The sequence below is a fragment of the Lepisosteus oculatus genome, chromosome 12, assembly GCF_040954835.1.
Source record: "Lepisosteus oculatus isolate fLepOcu1 chromosome 12, fLepOcu1.hap2, whole genome shotgun sequence".
Taxonomy (NCBI): Eukaryota; Metazoa; Chordata; class Actinopteri; order Semionotiformes; family Lepisosteidae; genus Lepisosteus; species Lepisosteus oculatus.
Window position 1 is genome coordinate 12,599,079 of NC_090707.1, and position 20,819 is coordinate 12,619,897.

At 37.7% G+C, this 20,819-nt stretch overlaps 1 protein-coding gene across 3 annotated transcripts in view; it reads right to left on the reverse strand.

Annotated features, from left to right (window-relative positions):
- The window catches only part of LOC102698641 (activin receptor type-1), a 34,030-nt gene that overhangs the window by 3,973 nt on the left and 9,238 nt on the right, over positions 1-20,819 (reverse strand). For all 3 annotated transcript variants that reach the window (XM_006636467.3, XM_015358805.2, XM_015358807.2), the window contains exons 2-8: positions 10,911-10,984; positions 9,435-9,698; positions 6,870-7,087; positions 5,914-6,013; positions 3,168-3,314; positions 2,473-2,748; positions 69-266 (exon numbers count right to left, since the gene is read on the reverse strand). In XM_006636467.3, the coding sequence (XP_006636530.2) occupies positions 69-266; positions 2,473-2,748; positions 3,168-3,314; positions 5,914-6,013; positions 6,870-7,087; positions 9,435-9,698; positions 10,911-10,962 (1,255 nt within the window). In that variant the 5' untranslated portion in view covers positions 10,963-10,984. The remainder of the gene's footprint in view (positions 1-68; positions 267-2,472; positions 2,749-3,167; positions 3,315-5,913; positions 6,014-6,869; positions 7,088-9,434; positions 9,699-10,910; positions 10,985-20,819) is intronic.

The following is a 20,819-nucleotide window of genomic DNA, read 5'->3' on the forward strand; positions in this document are numbered from 1 at the left end:
TTAAAACTAAAATTTGAATTAGAAGTGGGTTTACTTTACTCAGAAGAAATGGTACAGCTCATACTCACCATTGCTAACAGTCCTCCTGGCAACCTCCCATAGAACAAGTCCAAAGGCATAAATGTCCACTCTCTTGTAGGACTCAAAGCAGTCCACCTGGATGGTATCGTCTAAGACTTCTGGTGCCATGTATCTTTTGGTCCCCACTTTTGGGTTGTTTCCCACATCTAACTCATTAGTGTCTTGAAAATGCATCACGGCGAGGCCTGTAATTAACAAATGAAAGATGTGATTCCTAAAGGAAGTGTGGAGATGTCACAATATAAACTGCCCGTTACCCTAGGTAACGAAAGATGGACTACTTTAATTTTGAAAAGTAAAAGTATGGATCAAGAAGTCTAAAGTGATCTATTTCATTACTCATGCAAACTAACAAATAATGCAAGACTGAAGACGACGGCACAACAGCAGGCGTTAAACTAATTTAAACAGATACATTTTAATACTACCGTTACCTTTTAAACACAATTACATTCAAATCAAGTGTATTCTGGTCCAATACTCATACTACTCCTCTAACAGGCCGTGCTGAAGATTTGCTCTTTTTTAATCTTTTTCGGTTCTGTTGATAAAACATGCAGAACCATGAATATTTGGAAAGTTAAAACTTCCAACTTGATTTTGGAAAAAAAAAACTTATCCTACAGCAAACTTCCATTTATACATTTAGAGAAACAAGAAACCTTTAAGTAGTCTTATCGTCAATTCTTCACCTGAGCCTACAGCAACTGCATGACGCTAGCACTGAGGGTTCCTACGTTCTGATGAAAATATAGGTTTCGGTTCACATGAAGGTTTAATCTGGAAGTATCCCAAGTTGTCAAATCACGTGGTACATTTAGTAGCTCTTGTTTTATCAGAGTTCAGTGGGAACATACTATACCAGCTTGCCCACTATTTATTACCTTTATTTATTCATCACAGGTTCTAAAGTCCTTAAGTGAATTTTCAGCCCATAGATTGTAACATGTTTTTTAAATGACTTCATTTTTAAAAAACATCCACATTCTACATTTATAACCCACAACACTTTGAAAAAGAACCACTATTTTTGTTTCTGCGCGTTTCTCTAGAAAAGAGAAAGTCTACTGTCCTCCAGTGGATAAGGACTGCATTGCAGCCGATAAACTTTTTGATCAAAGGTCTCCCAACTAAGTCTAGAAGAGCCCAAATCCAGTAAAGTTTTATTCACACAAAATTACCCAATTTGCAAAAATTGGGGATTACTGATCAATTAACGACATGTTTGGACATAACTAGTCTGAGGCTATTTAGTTTTATTAAAATATGTTGCAATTGTTCAACTAAATGACTACAAAGGCTAAAGTCAGCTGTTTTTGCTCCTTGGAAAGGGTAAGAAAGCAGAGAACAGCTTTACAGTAGCTCAATAACACTTTGCATAATCCTACATGCACTTCACCAATGCAACTATAGAATGATAGTTTGCAGACTGACCATATTTTGCAATGTTAGAGAGACTAGGACAACAGAAATGTCAAATGGCATATGGTTATAAAAACATGCATAAGTCAAAAAGTGCATTTCCTCTCCAAAACAACCAGGTTGTTTGTTCAGATCTGCTTCACAATATTAAATTCAAGAACATTGTTTATACCATCTTTTCTAAAGCACTCTGCACATCTTTTTTTAGCTACGGCATAAAGCCCATAATAGGCTCTTCAAATCTAAGTGTTGCTTAATGCATTTTTGGTTAACATTCTTGTTTAGCGATAAAGACAAAGAGAGGGGTGTACACATACAAATTATTTTTGTCAAATTAATCAGTTGAGTTCATAGGACAAGAAAAAAAATGTTTGAATGCTTTAATGAAATGGCAGCACTTAAACACCAACACTATTCACGGTTCATTATCACTAAAACGCTTGAAAGGGATTGGATAATTTGCTATGATTATGTTGGAGCCAGAATCCTAATTAATGTGACATTTCAGCTGACCATGAACAGCTGTACGAGATGAACTACGTCTTGAACTGGGTTTTAAAAAACATTTTAACAAATTTACCGTAAAATGGCTTGATTTTAAAAATACGTCACGGTGCCTAATTGAACGTTTTTTAGGCGCTGCTATACTAGCAAATATACCGAGAAGCATTAAAAACAAAAAGATTGTGAAAACCAACAGCATGTTGCATTTTTAATGCCTCCAAGTATTTTATTTCTTGAAAAAAAGCACATTGTGGCAACAGTGCTTTTTGTCCTTTATAGTCACGATATGTAAACAATCAGAACTGTTACATAATATTTTGCTAACCATTTCATAAAGTTAAACCTGAATTCCGAATATGACAAAACAGAGGCAGAACAAAAGACGCTAGAAGTGCTATTTGAAATAGCTTAGGTTTTTCTTTTTCAGAATAGAGCATTTGTTCAGGTGCACCAGTATACCCTTACCTAAGTCAGCTATGCAGCACTGCCCATTCTTGTTAACCAGGATGTTTTTGCTCTTCAAGTCCCGGTGTGCGATTGCAGGCTTCCCTTGCGTTCCGAAGATCTCTACATGCAAGTGCGACAAGCCACTGGCAATGGACAGAGCCATACGCAGACAGCCCACCGTGTCAAGGGTGGTCAGCTGGAGATAATCATACAGGGAGCCCATTTCATGGAAGTGAGTGATCAACCAAAGCTGAGTGCTGGAGTTTCTGGAGGTCATGTCTGAAGCAATAAAGCCTGCAAATACACATAAATGTCAGCACAGCTGCTTAATAAGATGTTAGCTTGAAATCTTTTGAGATGCTTTTTGTTTCCTGTAGTGTCTTCTGGATTAAGCAAAGCAGCATGAATAACTTTAATCATGCCAAATTTGAATCATTTGGGCTGTTTCAGTGCTGTGCAAGAGACATTCAACTGAGGGGTATGTTAATAATGAAATTTTTCAGGAAAAGCATGTTTAATTTACTGCCCTATTCTTAAATCTTATAACAATCTGCTGTGACAACTCTTCAACATTTAATCACCTAAAGCTATTTAGCTCTACGGTGCACACCCTTAACGGATATGGTTAACAGACAATGATAGGATTAAAACTTCCCCAAACATTTAAACCTATATTTTAACACTTATAAAGTGCATGTTTCCTGTGTACTTACCCAATATGTTTTCATGCCTCAGCAGCACTGTGTTATAGATCTCAGTTTCCCGAAACCAGGATTTCTCATCTCTGGAGGAGAAAATCTTAACTGCAACACTCTCCCCTTGCCACTGGCCCCTCCAAACCTCTCCATAACGCCCTTTACCTGCAAGTTGAGAAGAATTAAAGCCTTTCACATTGTTTTCACCTTTTCCCGTTATCCAAAGAAAAGGCTAAAAAAAATACACAAAATATTTAGCCCTTGATCCTTGATTGATTTTTAACTTTACATACAACTGAGCTATGTTGATTGTTTCAGTACGCATTGCTCTTGTGCGACTTCCAACATAGTGGAGCAGTGGATTCCTGACTGCAGGGTCAGGGGTTTCAAGTCCGAGGTGGAATACTGCTACTGCACCCTAGAGCAAGGATTGTTTAAAAAAAACTGCTCAGCGAGATCCCTCAAATCAATAAGTTAAGAGCAACTAATCTGAATTAAATGGTATATATATGTTCTCCCCGTGTTCACCCGAGTTTCCTCCCACAGTCCAAAGACATACTGGTACGTTAACTGGCTTCTGGGAAAACTGGCCCAGCTATGAGTGCATACATATCAATGTTTGCGTCTGTCTTCCCTGCAATGGACTGGCATACTGTCTTGGGCGAACCCCACCTTGTGCCTGTTGCTTGGGTTGGAAAGGCTTCTCCACAACCCTGAATTGAAAGAAGCCTTTAGGAATTTGAGCAGGGCTATGCAGCATAAACTTTCTTCTTAGTTGGAGATAAACAGGAGTAATTACTGGTTTATGATTTAAGTCTTGTGCAGGTTAAATTTACTGTTATTTATAACAGGAGACTTTGTTCTTTTGCTCTACCACATTTCAGGGTGTGTAACTTTTTGCATTTCCCATGGTCACACAAATGGGAATGTTCAGCTAATATTGAAGTCTCATTCAAAATCATTTAATAAGAAAGTGTTGAAAAACGAGTGCATACATTTTCATCCATAAGTTGCTAAATTGCAAATACGGAAAGTGGAGGTCATGCACTACTTTGTTTGAGGAGTTATGGAAGATTGGCCTTGAACAAAACAGAATTAAACGGTAATAGCTGTTAAGCTGTAACCTATAATTAATGTACTGGAACAGGAACATGTTTGGGTTTTTTCCCCCAAAATAAGTTAGGAACGCAGCATTGCCAAGTATTTTCTGATTTAGCTTAGTCCCTCATGTGTTATTCTGGTGTCTTTCTTCTCACATCAGCCAGTTCAGCATCAATACAAAACATATCTTACTTGCCAAGAAATGACAGCCTTGTATTTTAATCACTCAGCGCAATTTAAAGAGGGCCCTCTTATCGGTTCCCTGGCAGGCCAGTAAAAAAATACCTGCTGGACTAAAAGTGGGGGGACAAAACTGCAATGGGATTCAGGGCAAATGGGGTTAGTAAATCATCCACCACCACCCATTTCATGTCCAGCTGCAGCACTGATCATTAGAGCAAACAGTGGACCACACTCAAGTGGGATCACCGAAACCTACAGCAGATCAACTGCAAAGAAGGAAAGGGTTTAAGGCAGTAGAGCAACTGAGAAGTGAACAAAAGATAAGGCACCATACAACCCAGACGGCTATTCTTGCTAATGCAATGCAGAGAGAAATTCTAAGGACACTAGAATCAAAGAAACAATAGCTTATTACCACATTCTGATATCATGACGCATTCCAAAAGCTCAAATTAACTTTGGTATTTGGTTCTTTCTATCCCAAATACACCCACACAGCACTTGAAAGACTGGAGACTGCAAGTTATGTGGAAGGTGGAGGTTGATTGTTTTCATTAGTGTGTTTTTAAGTAAAGAAAGTTGCTCAAATGAATTTACCATTTCAATGTTATTTTCCTTTTAGACCTATTAGCTGAACAGCAATAAACCAACATCAAACTTAATTACATTTTTCAAACTGTCAACTGTACAATGTGATGCGCAAAATCAAATTAAGTGTGAAAATGTCATTTAAGCAAGTTCAATTTCTAAATACAGACAGATCAGGCCACTGAGGGAGGCTGTTTTCAGGGATTTTCTAATGCAATGAGCAAATTTCCAGCATACACTTAAACCAAATATTTGAAATTGATATGTACCTTTAATAGTGTAAAAGCCAATATATGGTTAGAATACCCAATCAGATGGCTTAAAAAGGCTTGGTATATAATAGAGTATGTAAAAAATGGAGAACCTTGAATTGCAAGACTTTTTGCATCCTGATACTAAACACTGAACATGTGTAATCAAGCTGAATATCTTCATGCAAACAAATATTTTGAACAAAGGATAAAAAGCTCAAACAGTACCCCAAGAAAAGGATAGGGTTGCTTATGAACATCCATTTATTATGTAGTTTTGAGAAATCCATGCATGTCAATGCATAGTTGCATCTGGTGCTCCTTCACCTGAGCCATGAGGAACACATCTCCCATTTAACATGTCAGCAGACAAGTTGACTGCTCTACTCAGCTTTGTGTATCGGCAGAGCCCTTCCGCTTTGCAATGAGTGCAGAGCTTGGCCATACTTAGCCAGTGGAGCTCCGCCACGGGCACTGCTCCTGGAGGTCCCTCTCGCTGTGCACAACATCTCACTGCTTATAGCACACTTTCTACAATACTCTAGACACTGCACTCAAAGTACTTTATAGTTGGTTTAACAGTTCTATGAGTTTCATAATCCCCCCCCCCCCTAGCACTTTCATATAAGCTGTGTACTAACCTACACACTCGTTAAGAGTAATCTGCCGAGCGACTGTCCTTTGTACAAGAAAGGGCAGGCCAGACCCACTTCCGGATGTGCAGGAATGATCCAACAAATCCTGTATGGAAACAGGAACAATGAAATAAATTATAGCCCTATTTGTCTTGGGTTAAATTAATGAAACAGACATCACAATGTGATTTCACATGTCGTTCATCTCCAATGTGGATTTGTACATGTTCCTCACATGTTTATAATTTATGGTAAATACATAGAATACATCAATTCAGACTTATACCTTTTTTGATTTCCAAATGTTCCAAACCATCATAAAGGCCGACGCACAAAATAATAGTGTGAATATTTAATGTAATTTATGCAGTTTTAATTTGTGGATTCCACCAGCACGAGCAGAGTTCACTTCGCCAGTTACACATATGAACACTAGAGGGCACTAATTAGCTACTAAAACCATTCCCCCCCCCCACTAGGAAACAAACTTAAGTACATTGCAAAGATAAACATTTGTTTGCCATATGAGACCTATCTAGATCAACAAGAGGGACCTTAGAATCCATAAAAGCCTTAAAAGGCCGTTCCTGTTACTATTTAAAAATTCCTTGGTTTTAGATAATCGCAAACCGTTCTCCGCCTGGAGGTGCAAAACAGCAAAGTTAAATCAGGTCGCCAACATCTCGGCAGCATTGCAGTGGTGAAAGTTTTGCGTTTTATCTGAAAATACAGTTTTACTGCCATGACAGTTACCCAGGACACTACTATAAATACATTTTTGGAATGACCAATTCTGGATTTAGTTCTTTATACTGGGTGAAAATGGCTAGAAAATAAACTGATATACGCAGGGGGTGGTATAAAGTAAAAATTTAAACTTCATTAGAAGATATGCATTTTTTTATGCCGTAAACAGGGAATTTTCAAACAGAGGCCTATTAACAGAAAGAAAATTCACTTACCGCCAGAGTGCTTTCCCCAACATTTGAGGCTATCAACCCATCTATTGTACCATATTCCGCATCTCGAGCGTTTAGCCTGTCCACCTGGTTCTGGTGAATCTTCTTGAAGACCAAGACCGCCATGGCAGACAGGATGATGAGAACGATGATCGGAGCCACGATCACAATAGCGAGAGTTGGCACGCTGTAACTCAGACCTTTCCCATATCGAGACTTTCCTTCAGACAAAAAGAAAGGTTTGTCTAATCAAAATACATCTACAGTGGAATGTATTGCATCTATATGGATGGAGGTGAGAGGATAAAATAAAACAAAAGACTAATGAAATACTAATTTAAAACACTTAAGATTTTAAAGGTATTGTAACACACTGCAAAAGAAATCAGCTAACACACACACTGAGTAACAAAGCCCCACTTGATTACAAGCGCTAGAAGTGATAATTGGTTATCTTTAAAAACCGTTTAGACTCCACAACCTCCCACTGCTTTACCGAGACCTGATGGGATTTTCAGATGTGAATTTACTGATTGTTTGCCCTCCTGTTGCCTTTACTCAAACAACTCATACTCCTACATGTCTCCCACAGGGACAGCAATTCTTACACCCAGCCCTACCTACAAATAAAAAGGTTCAGGTTTGGATTGGTATTGAGAATAAGTCGGATTAATTTTTACCAGAAAAAAAATTAGTGCAAAAGACAATGAACATTCATCTCCTAAACACTAGCGATTAAGCGCCCTGTGTATATGTCCAGCAAAACCCAAGTCCAAGAAATACATTAGCCTTAAACCTTGATTACGAAGGCAAAAATGCCATGTCACGATCACTAATACACATCAAAATCCATACTATAAAATAAATAAAATAAAGCAAACTGATTTATATAAATTAAGATCTTTTGTTTGATGGCATAAGTGCATTTACCTTGACAAAAGTTTTAGAGCTAAATTTTATGTTGTATTATGGTTAGATGCCTTTGTTTATAGTTTCTGTAAACATGTTATGAAAAAAATCTAAATTTAAAACAAGTAAAATGTGAAATCTATACAATCTAAACAGGAGCTGGGACAAATGGAGGTAGAACTGAACTCGTAGCCCCCCTCTGTTGGCTCTACAGGATCACTGGTCGACACCCAGCATCAAGAGTCAAGGAAAAACCCATTTTATTTGGATATCAATCCTTTACAATAGCATTGGGTATACTATACCTCTTCAGGACCTAGCTTTCAGTACGATACACAAGCACACAACAGTACAAACGCCTGTCCAGGAAAACATCATCTGATCACGGAAACTCTCTATATAAGGCCCCTCATTCCTCTCCTTGAATGATCTCGCCACTAACAACCAAACAATGGGATTCCTCACCGACTCCTCCATCCTCATGCTCAAATCTGTTCAAACCAACCATAAAAATATATCCTGAATAAATCTACTTTATTGCCATTTCCACATTTTTAAATAAGAAAGCATTTCAAAATAGTTTTGTTTTCGTTGTTCTTGGAGGTAGAGATTGTTGAAAATATTAAGCAGAGGTGGAAGGAGTTGCAAATGAACAAAAAAACATTTTGACTTATCAATTATTCTGAACCACCAACCCCAAACTATGAATAATGTTCTGACCTTAATAAAAAGTCCAATAAACTTGTATCTGTTAAATACTCTTCACATATTTCTATTTTCAGTAGAAAAATACACTTTGGTTTTGTATGGCTGTTCTTTTACATTCTTAAGGGGGAAAACAAGCCATGATTTATTTTATACTTGAGAGAACATTACCTTTCATTCTCCTGCTGAGGAAACATCAAATTTTAATTTAGTTTCAACTCTGAAAGCTAGACAGCTACTCCATCACACAACCAAGTTAGAAGTTTCCTCCAAAGCAACCTTTTGTTTTAGATCAAACCTCATGTGGAATCCAGGAGACTTTCAGACCTATGGCCCTTTATTGCCAAAATTTGTTTTCCCGTCACAACAATACAGCACGGGATGTAGTATTTACAGTGAAAGTAAAAAAGGGATAACAAGGCAAGAGCCAAACAGACTCAAAGTACAGCAAGGAAAGTAGGTTACTCCGTGTACTGGCCACTCTTAGCTGAGGGCCCTCTCTGGCAAAGGTTTCACTTCTGTTCACAAGTCCAGGGAAGCAAACTATGACAAAAAACTCATGTCTGTCCCAGGACCTTGATGAGCTTTTTATTAGAAAGATTAAGGTAAGGCATATATTAAGTAGAAAACCAGGTTGAGAGGGAACAGACGTTTAAAGGCAAATATTGATAGCAAGCCTGAATGGCACTTTAGGATATAATGTACATATTTAAAAGTTCACTTTAACCAAAAAGGTGTGAACCTAAAAAAAAATTAAGTACTCTGAATTTTTCAGAAATCCAGAAGTCAATCATATGCAAATCATCTTTGCTGAGCCCTTGACCTCTTTTATAATAACCTGAGACACTTTGTGGAAAAACCTTTGTGGAAAGGCAAGCAAAAAGTGTTCTTGGAACAATAAACGTATCCTTGGACACGGGATTAGGTCATTAGGTCATCGAGCCGCTGTTTTACCTTTCACTGGCAACTCCACAGTGATGTTCAAGTTACACAGATCCCCCTGGCAGCAATCCACAGCTTGATCTGGAGATGGAGGGGTTTTGCAGGTCATCTTCCCTTGCTCGTACACTTGGAAGCAGCCCTTCTGATAAACCGAAGTCCCATCGTTTATAGTGAGGGAAGAGAAACACTGCTGCCCGCGACAGCGCTCTCCGTTCCCACAGGACATGCCCTCACAGACGCACTCGTAGAGCTTGGTGCTCTGCTTCCCTTCTTCATCTGTAGAAAAGACAGCCAGGGAAACCTGATGAGGGGCCAATTTTTGAGCTTGCAGGGTCTCAATGGGCTGCGAAGCCCCTAGTGCACATAATACCTTGTTCTACGAATGTCGACATATAGACTATGATTAAGATTGTAGGATATCAACTTTAAAAATCAAAGCCTGATGATACAAATACATTGCTTTGCACTATTTCTACTTTGTAAATCCTTATGATTTACTCAATCACACTGTTTTGTGATGCCAAAAAAGTTAACAGAACAAAAGCTACATTTTCAAAAGGCCCGCATCCTATAGTTTTAAAGACACTTGAAAAGGAAAGCCTCCGAGTTTTCCGACATTTTACAAATATTCAGGTACTAAACTTTTAGCATCAACCACATAAGAAAAGGATAGGCTGCTTTTAAATAAAAAAAAGGAACAAGATTTGGATGGTCTGCTTTCTGAAACCCAAACCAGATATCCGAGACCATGTCTGTTGATGAGGACTTTTCCTTCAAATGTGTTCAGTAAACAAGGTGTGATAAAGAGCCCCATAAATGCTTAGTAACGCTGGACAAGCCGAGTAATTTAACAGAGCTTCAGCAGTTGTCACAGATGCAGTGAGAAAGCTTGAAAGTATGCACTCAACATCAAGATGGCACCAAGTCAAACTCCCAGCATTAAATGTTTGAGGCTCTCAAAACAAATATAGGATTTCAGTAAAAGGAAAAGAAAAATAGGCACAACGTAACCCTACTTAACCAAGCTGATACTGTATTTTAAAATATAATTTTCATCATAAAATGATAAAGCCTTGTATATTAAAAATAACTTGAACATTGTAATTGGGGGAAAAAACAATTAATGTCTTAAGTTAAGCAAAACCTTATGGAGGGAATTCACATTAAACCTGCTTTCTTAATCGGTAATGAGCTCTTTTAAAAAAAAAAGGTTCCCACTGAACCAATTTACAAATCGAGACTAAAATCCTATTTGTTTTTCTGAAATTAAAATATTGGGGGTGGGTTGTTACAAGGCAAAAATGCATTTTGGAAAATAATTACTTTCACCAATATTCCTACTTCTATTTTGAAAGAACAGAAGTTGATCAATATGGCATTTTCAAGCAAATCAAATGACATCCAAAGATTAAAATGTTCTCAGACTACTATTAGTGTTTTTATTAATCTTTCTCTGGTTTGTAGGATGATATAAAAATTTTAACCTACCTTCCATGCTGGAAGAGGGCAAGACCAGCATCAGTAGGACCAGAAGAATCATGACACCATCTAACACTGGAGAACTGAAATAAAGGCCAAAGGGTGACATTGGTAACAGCGCAATAATAGTGCATGTGTCCCCATACTAATAATATCACTTCAGAAACTCATTTTGATGACCACAAGATGTTAGCATAGGTGTACAGAACACTATGAAAGTCCAATAAAATTTAAAATCCTAGATCAAAATTTTGGTCAGTACAAAAATAACAGAAATTATTTTTGCCAGTGCTGTTTGAGAAAAGTTCTTTTCAGAGCCATTTTTCTTTCCAGTGATTCAACTGTAAAGTAATTGGGTCGTATAATGAAGAGGTTGAAATGTTAAAATATCAATTAACCCAAAATTCTCCTGAACTCAATATGTAATAGAAGAATTCTAAAACCGTTTGCTTCCAGAAATAAGTTGGAACTTTGACACAAACAATTTTTAGTTAAATCCACATTGTGTTTAGGCAACTGACGTTTTTCTTATTACGTTCTCAAAAGAGGTGAAAGAAATAGCATGACATTGCTGTTGAACACATGGTACTATTCTTTTCTGCTCAGGTTTCTTATGGTAAAATAATTTGTCTTGCACATGTTTCAGGATGGTATTTCTACTTAATTTATATTCTGAATAAATAAAAAATCCCAATGAATGGTATTAGAATTATTTTAGTGTTCTAAAATAAAAGTTGCTTGATGTATTGGAATCTCGCACAAAAGGAAAAAGTTACTTTTTACTTCTAAAAGACTAAGCATTTTAAATCGACGTGTTAAGGTAACGTGGGCCTTATGACTTCTGTTGTCTTGGCAACCTGGAGTTGAGCAGCAAGCAGCAGGAAAACTAGTATTATCCCATTGGCTGCTGGAGTGTTTGAGAGAGACAGCAGGGCCGGCAGGAAGGAGAACAGACAGACGCAGGAGGAGGAGGAGGAGGAGAAGCCCAGCAGGACGAAGGTATGCAAAGCCCAGAAATAAAGTAAGAAGTACTGAGGATAGCACCCACCAGAAAAGCAAGTCACAGAAACAGGTTAGCAACATGAGAAAACCAGTCCAAAATGCAGAAAATGTATATACATACACAAATCGTCCTAGAATAAACCCCTGCATGCTTATATTACGAATTTCTGGTCACAAAACATCTTTGGGTCTTAAGAAAAAAAAACATTAAGCTCAGAGATCCAACTATAATTTCAATCAATGTTTACGATTTTGTCTTCATTAATCAATTCTGGGTCATCATGTGTGTGGCATCCATCAAAGTCTCCAACCAATCCTAAGTTATTTTTCTGGCAGCATTAACCAAACTTTCATTCTCAAATTTCTGCTTTTATTACACCAATATTGTTCAATGCTCTTATTAACCTACCTAAACAAGCTGGCTGAAAATGACCAGTAACAACAAGATGTAGCACTAATCGAAGCCTAGTTGTCGAGTCTCTGCGTCTACTTTGAAACATAAATGATTACTTACAGTTGGTAGTATCCAGCAAACATCAGTAATAGCTGGTCACATACTGACCACATGCTGTTTTTTTAATTAGAGTTGAAAACAGGGGGTTGGTTATTGCGAGATAATCGCAGGCCTGGGGCCATTAAAAGGCGTGTCATCCACAGGCATGCAATAACCTAACAGTGACCCAGTTCAGCTAAGTACAAGTTTCACCACAGTTTTCAATCTTTTTTGGTTGCCTCAATCACCTGAACAGGTGGTCTTTTTAATACCGATTTCTTTTGCTTAAGTAAAGCTCTCCAAAGTAAAACATTCTCGTTTAACAAAATACAAAAGACGATAAGCTGCGTTTTTTCCTCCAATGCTACATGACTAAAGAAATGAAACACCTGCATCACTGATTTATTACGTACAGTTAAAATACATGTATAATCATTCCATGTCAACTTTTTGGGCTTGTTAAGTTCCAGTTATTTGGGGGAGATAAGTTATACCAACTTGTGAAATTGTAAACTCCTCAATGCTGAATTTTTCAGTTAAGTACTCCCCCCATCCCCCCATTGCAGATTGCGATAGCAGCCACCAAATAGTTCTTATGTTTTGGGGTTTAGATCTGGGTTTATTGTATCCACACTGTTAAACCCATTTGGGAGAATTTAATACTTCCCACACAGAAACTCACAATTGCACATCTGCAAGTATATTCACACAGTGTAACCACAAATATTGTTTCTTGTAAACCTATCCCTTTAATTAAGGAAGGGAATTGACTCACATTGAACTAAGTTTTACGTAAGTAGGCAGTGCAGAATGGCAATTCTATCACTATTTGTTTGCTTAGTAGATACCTTTATCCGGGAAGGCTTGGGATATAGAAAACGTAGATCAAGAGTGAGTACAAGGAACAATTGTGTGGGTACAATGTAAAACCAAACTAAAATTATGGATTGCACAAAAGCACAAAACTGAAAGAAGTACAACAATCTATTCCATGTTAAACAAGAAACCAACCAACCTGCAAAACACCAGCATTTACTTAGCTATGAACAAGATATAAAATTGAGTACAAAAATTAGTTTCCTCTTCAGAATGCTACAAGTGAAGTCTGTCTCAGCATGATACAGCCAACTGTGACAAGCCCTAATACGGCCAAGATAGCTGTCCATGGCTGCCAATCTTGACTTTATAGGAACATTAATAAAATGACAAGTTACATATACTATAGTAGTGTGACTGAAAAAATATTGCAACTGTTCAACTTAACTCTGACACAAACCCGAAATGGTGCCCATTCTAAAATGGAAAATTCACAATGAAATTAAACATTTCAATTAAAACCATTCATATGCTAATTACATTAATTCTGCAGCAATTGATCTTTCACTTATTTGCAATTTCCATTACTGTTTGAACGTGGCATAATGTTAATGAAAACCTAAATATATTAGATTAAAAAACTATTTAGTATAAACAAGGTACTAAACAGTTGCATTTTCAGAGTAATTGGTTTAGACCGTATAATTACATCAACCTAAGAAAACACCAGGTTGATTCAGCACTGTTCCGAGTTTCAGTAGAAAAGGGGAAATCCTAACAATTAACAGTGAAGTAACAATTACTTATCCCTGTTGAGGTTCTCTATTTGTGTAGACACAACAAGAGACTGATTAAATTGATCATTTCCACAGTTACAGTACTGTTGGGCTAAAACTATTTTGATGGCTGTAAATATGTTCACTTGTATTCCCTGTGCTTGAGCATTCCAATTCATTAAGATACATTCAACCACTCAGACAAAGCAAGCACGGATTTTGTCACCGGTATCCAATAAAAATGTAAAAAAAAAAAAACATTTTGCATTTCTTATTGAAGTAAAAGCCAGAACCATTTTCTCCCCGAACGCACTTCCAAGGAGAACACATACTGATGCAACAGCAGAGCTGAGGATCAACATTTGAAGTTCGTTAAATGCCCCAGAATTCAGTCGATGCAAAAAAAACAAATAAAGCAGCCAAATATATCTGAAAAACATGCAGGGCACTAGGGTGAGGTTTCAGAGGACTGCAAGTACTCCTCTGCAGATCTCTTCCCACATATTATATTATCTGGCACCCGCCAACGTTTCGTGCTTAGAGAGCTGAACCTCCGCCAGGACTTTCTGAAAGGGAGGTCAGGCAGTTCCTTTTCGTTGCCATTTTCACTCAGGATTTTGTGCTGCATCTTCTATTAACGAATTACACACACAAAAAAAACACAAGGAAAAAAGAAAAACATCAAAGAAGAATCTCTCTCTCAGCTTTGTGCCATCTCGCAGAGTACCTCAGCAGAAGACTTGGATGTCTGAAGGTGAGGCTGCTGTAAAGCACTATAGGGTGGCGTCTTTGAGATCTGAATTCCACTCCGCAGGCCTCAGTAGAAAGAAAAAGATGTTGAAGTCCCAGGAATCTGACCTGTGAGAGCTTGGGGCAGCAGCTTTGCATGGTTGTCCATTATTATTTAAATTGTTTCTGCACTTGAGTCATTCATTGACAAACACCTTAGTCCTCATTATACATCAACGTGTGAGTCGGCCTCAGCCTCAAAGTCCCAGTCTTTTCACATCCAGCTAGTGCAAGCCCCTCATCTTAAAAACAACAAAGGCCATTTACATTAAAATTATGAGGCCTGTGTACAACCTATCACAAAAAGATGTTATTCATAGGTTCTGTTTGGGGCCGAGCTTCTTTTGTTTGACTTAAAAAGGCATCAGAAGTAGTTCTTTATAGTACGTTTGAGTGGACTGTTTTTTTAACCGATATGGAGGTAGATCTTGCTGATCTACTAACAGGGGGTCCCACCCTTGTATCACAGAGCTCTACAGTCAACTCCCACAGCTTTGCTTCTGCTGAAGGATTACATGCAAAACAGCCCTTCTATTGTCCTGGTATTTGCAGCTTTATCAGTACACCGCAAACATGAGCAGACAAACTGATTTAGGCATGTCTGGTTTACAATCCAAGAAGAGATATCAAAATCTACATGGAAACTAAAATACATACAATGCGTCTTTAAAAGACAACGAACCCCTCACTCTTTTAGAAGTAAAAAATAGTGACTGCCTACTTAGGGAGTTTAGGGAAAAGTGACTTACCTAGCATTTAATTGTCCTCTCTTCCTTAAAATGAATTCCCACAATTAAGGTGAATCCTTTGTAGCACTACACACAAAAGCTCTGAGAAAACGAATCAGTGTTTCATTTACTTTTTACAAATACTGTTAAACAGGAAATGTCTGGCAAAAAAGCTGGAGGTGTCAGACTGCAGGGGGCAGAGACATTAGGTGTGATCTCTGCCTGAGCACACCTGACACTCGTCCATGAGCTCTTGTGGCACAGATATGCAACAATTCCGGTAAAGTAAATGTAAGAGTGGCACCTTCCTTCTACCCAGTCACAATTCAGACCAACTTGCCCAGAGTGATTTTTGTACTCAGACACTCATTTTGCATAAAGACACAGGAAAATAAATCAAGTTCTTTCCCTCCTTTATTACTAAACTTTAATTTACATAGACTGGAAATAAGATGCATGTGTAAAGAATTTAAATCTGGTGATCAGACAACTTTTTAAGTAAGGTAGGCCAGCTTGGGCAAATCCAGAAGGATACAACTTCTGCAAATTTGACTAGACGCTAAAATGGGCCAAATGTCCTCCTCTAACAAAATAAAAAATGTATCCCTGGTAGATGAGTGTGGTTTCAAACAAAGACATGGCCACAATGAGTCTATAAAAGCATACACAATGCACAGAAATTATTCATGCCGACTGTATAGCAAACCCCTAGGAAACCAAGAACTAACAGGAAAACAGTCTACAGCACGCTATGCAAAGTTAACAACCAGTAAGAAGGTTTGAAAGTAATAGCATAATATTCTCATTAGCCTCTGGAAATTTCATCTGCCTTCCAAAGAGCTTAGTTAAAGTGTGGTGAAAGAGCAGAAACAAAAAAAAAAAAATCTTAGTCTTGCTGCCATAGAGCACACAGCAGCCAGTGCCGTGGTACTGATGTTATCTAGACTTCACCAGGAAGCCCAGAGTTCCAAACGGTACAGATAGTAAATAAAGCAATCAAAAGTAAACTTTCTTCTTAAACTTCCCTTTTCATATAGTGCACACGGTGAATATTGATAGCTTTTTCCTGATTTGGATATGCTTAGGATAATTAATTTTATCTTTAATGAAAAATTCTAGTCAAAAGAAAAAAAAAGGTCCTTAAGCATCAGAATCTTGAAATATTTGATAAAAAGGGAACCGTTTTAAAGGACAATTTAACAGGTTTCACAGAAATTGTTTTGAGAACGGCCATTCACGAATACCACTTAAAGATATGTAACAAATCTAAACTCCACAAAAATTAAAACAGGATCTAGAAAATAAAGGTGATCTGCAATGTGAGGGAATTTTATGATGTTTTGAAAACCTAAATCAATCTAGCATTGCAAGACAATCAAGACTTGCACATCATTCCACATATTATTACCTGCTGCATGAAGTACTATATTGAAAGTAGTATTTTGCTTTAGTATATACTGAAGAGGATATAACTTGTAAACCTCACGTAATGAAGCAGAAGACAAACGTGCTGTAGTGTGCTTTCATGTTGTGGCATCAAGCAATTAAATTTGAAGGCCTGAGTTTCAACCAATATTGGTCTTTCAAATTTACAGCATATTATAATTTATTATGGATCCAGCCATTCAATATTGTTGAGGTCACAGCTACCAATAAGAATACACAATTGCTGTTTCATTATTACCTCTACGCAATAGCAGTGCCACCAGCTTTACATTGTTTCACGAACCTTTAAATTAAAGTGTACATTTGCTTATAAAAAGCCATACATTTGAGAGCTAATGCACGTCAAAACTATTATAGGCAAACATTCAAAATGACTTCACATCTTGAAGGAGAATGCCTTTGACTAAAATAAAAGACAAATGGTCCCATGGAACAGAGAAATAAATGATGCTATCAAAAGCTTGGCAGAGTTTTGGACTTTGAATGGAAGCAGCCAATGGAGCCCTTCCAAAAGTTCCTAATATACTCAGGAAAAATAAAATCTTTTATGTGAAGAAAAATGAAATCTTTATTCCACATTTTATCAAAACCACACAGGAGCCAAAATATATTTTGTATGTCAATGTTAAAATATTTAGTGGTTTTCAATGTACATGATCTTGGACAACTACACAGTATATCCCTTAATCTATTAAAGCTATGCAACAATGGTAACAGGAATCAAAAGACACATCTGTAACAAAGACACAATAAAGAGGCTCATAAGAACATCGCTCAATGCAACTGCGAAATCAACCCTCAGGCATACTTGAAAAAAAGTGTAAATCATTTATAATTAATTGTAAACATTTATAAATCTAGAAATAAAAGCATTTTGACCACACAAATAACACTTTACATATTTTAATAAGGCACACATTTTTCTACTTGATTACAATCGACTGAAGTCCTAAAAAAAAAAAATCAGAAATGCTTCAGAGCATCCTACATATAAACTTTGCTCATGGAAGAAGGTACAACCTTTGTGCTTTTACCCTTTCAACCCTATGTTGTTGAAAGGTTTTATCCTTGTTCCTTCTTAAAGAAAAATAAACACTTTTGTTTATTTCTATTGTTCCAAATCAGAGGGGTGTTGAACTGGATCCTCCGATTTTCAGCTCCCGAGCCCAGAGACCAGCACATGGAACAATGAATGCTCATTTTCCTGCCATGTCCTAACAGACAGAGCCAGAGAAGCACAGCTCTAAAGGATGAAAATGAACTTTTAAAAAAAATTCCATTGTTTTTAGCAGAAGCGGTCTTCAAATGAGGAATGCCTTAGGGAGCTGGACCCCAGTTCAAAAATAGTTGGGCAACACTGCTCTCTGCTTACTTACAATATAGATAGTTATGGTATAATGTGGTCCTCTTCTGCAAAAACATTCAAAATAATACCTGGGGTTTAAGTTGTAAAAAAAAAAATGGTGATACCACTGATACCAACTTAATTTAATCAAGTACAAGAACACATGTCCTTTAGTGGGATCTTCAATGCACTACAGTAAACGTCTTGAACTAACCATTACTAAGGCTAGCTTTTAAACATGACACTTGGTGGTCAACATGTTTAACCTCTACCATCCAGTTCAAGTAACAGCTAAAAGCCAGCAACCCAGGGCAGCCTGGATCAACTGCTGTGACACCTATTGACCGTGGCTGGAAAATGGCTTCTTATTCCTCTTTTCCTCCCTCCCCCCAAAACATGAAGAAATACAAGAGAGAAAGCAAGAAATCCTTTTAGCAAGTTTAAGATTGCCAACAGTGAGCAAAAGTATTTAATATACTGTTCTAAATCTAATTCAACAAATTCATGTTAAATTATATTTTTAACACCTTGTGGAGACTTCAAAGTTAAAATTAGCAAACTGCATTTAAAGACATTCATTCTTTTTCATGAAAAGGATCAAGGCCAAGCCTCAAAGTGAAAACAGACCAGAAATTATCTTTTAAGAACCAACCTAATGCATAAATCCCTACCTTTTGTCATTCAAAATCTCATGTAGATAGCAAAAAAAACACCACTAAAATCCAAAAGCCCTGTTGTCCAGATACTGGTGAGATGATGCAGAGCTATTTACTGTATGACATCAACTGAACATGACTGGCTTACTCATTACTCAAGTTGGCCAAGCTATCGACTGATTGGATCACAATCGTGGTTTGACAAGCGTCTGTGAGCTTGCAGTCAGTCCTCCATGCAGTGCTAACTCTGCTGTAGACACTTAAAGCTTATAATGCAGTAGGAGGCAGGTAGCTTGAATGAAATGTCTGTCCATTTCCTTTGCTCATACAAGAATGGCGTCCGAGTTGCCTAAAGCCACAAATGCAGGCTAACTCAGCGCCAAACATGAACTTAGCTTTTGTGTAAGGTGCAATGATTTGTAAGATGATCGGGAATTTTCAATGTGAAATGCCCAGTTCTTCCTTTTATCCTTCACGGTGTTGCACTGAACAGCATCATTTTATGCAGAATCCAGGGTGTAATGTCGCTCCAAAATAAGCAGAGCACCAAGTAGCATTTGGTCTGTTGATCTCAAAAACACATCACACTGAAACTCTAAGCCACCCCTCTTGCCAGCACCAAGGCACATCCACTTTCGTTGCTAAAGAACCATTTAAGTACTCAGCTCTGCCAAATTAAACTTCATTTTCACAACCTTAAGCAATGTTTACACAAAATGGAATGAGCAAACTTTCTTAGACAAAATGGATCACTAACTGAAAAAGGTTATGTTAGTATTCACTTCATGACATTAGTTTTAACACTGACCCTTATGTAAATAGCTTTGCAAGAAAAAGAAATCCATCTCTAATTAAAATGGCTTTCAAGTACCAGAGTACCAATACATGTCCAGTAATTATCCACATTTTTCTGTTCATTCAACAAATGTCAGTAAAGGTAGCAGCCTTGGCTTTGTATTGTTACTGCAAACCATTACTTGGAACTCAATAAATATATCTAAACTACATACTGAGCATCAAAATGAGAACCACAAAGATGCTAATTTTGCTGATAACGGTGTTGGAGGTGCAGGAAATTTATCTAGACAAGCATAAATTTTAAGATGCATGCGAGCAAGACGTTGTCTCAGCTCATCCCATAAATTTTCCAATGGGGGTTGGAGTAGTGCAAGTAAGACACTCACAGGCTTACAGTAGAGTTTTTATCTCGCATGAAAGCTGCCACCACACAAGCAGCATGGGGACAGGTGACCTGTCCACCTAACGCGGTCATGTCATTAGAAGCCAGCAGGAAAACAAGCAAATGAGGTCCCAACACCGACTGTGGCAAATTGCACACAGCACAATTGGAGTGCTTTAACAACTAGACACTCCAGACCATCACACCTGGACCTCCCCATCAATTGGTCTGTTACACTTCACCTGTGCATTGCTCTGCACATTTGTAAAACACTTGCTGAAGTCCGTCTGGATGATCTACACAGAACCTTGAATTAGCTGTAATGATTTAGGGTTTATGCAATAAAGTCACCTGAGTACATTACAGATGACCATGATACCAAAATATCTAAAATCGTTATACTGCATTTCTATAAACATGCCCAAGTTGTTTCTCTTTAATGCTCAATACACTAAAAATAGTTGGAAACTTCGGGTAGTCACTGACATCTCCTCACTTTAAATAACGGTAAGTAACACCAACAGGTACCGAAGGTTCAGCACTGACAAAGACATCTCTTGCCAACAGCACCACATGCAGGGTGGAGGTTGCAGGGTCTGGTTACCCCGAGACCCAAGAGTCCTGGCAACCAAAATGCACTCGGAGTCAAACACCCATCATAAAGCTTGGCCTGCCCTCAGGCAAGCG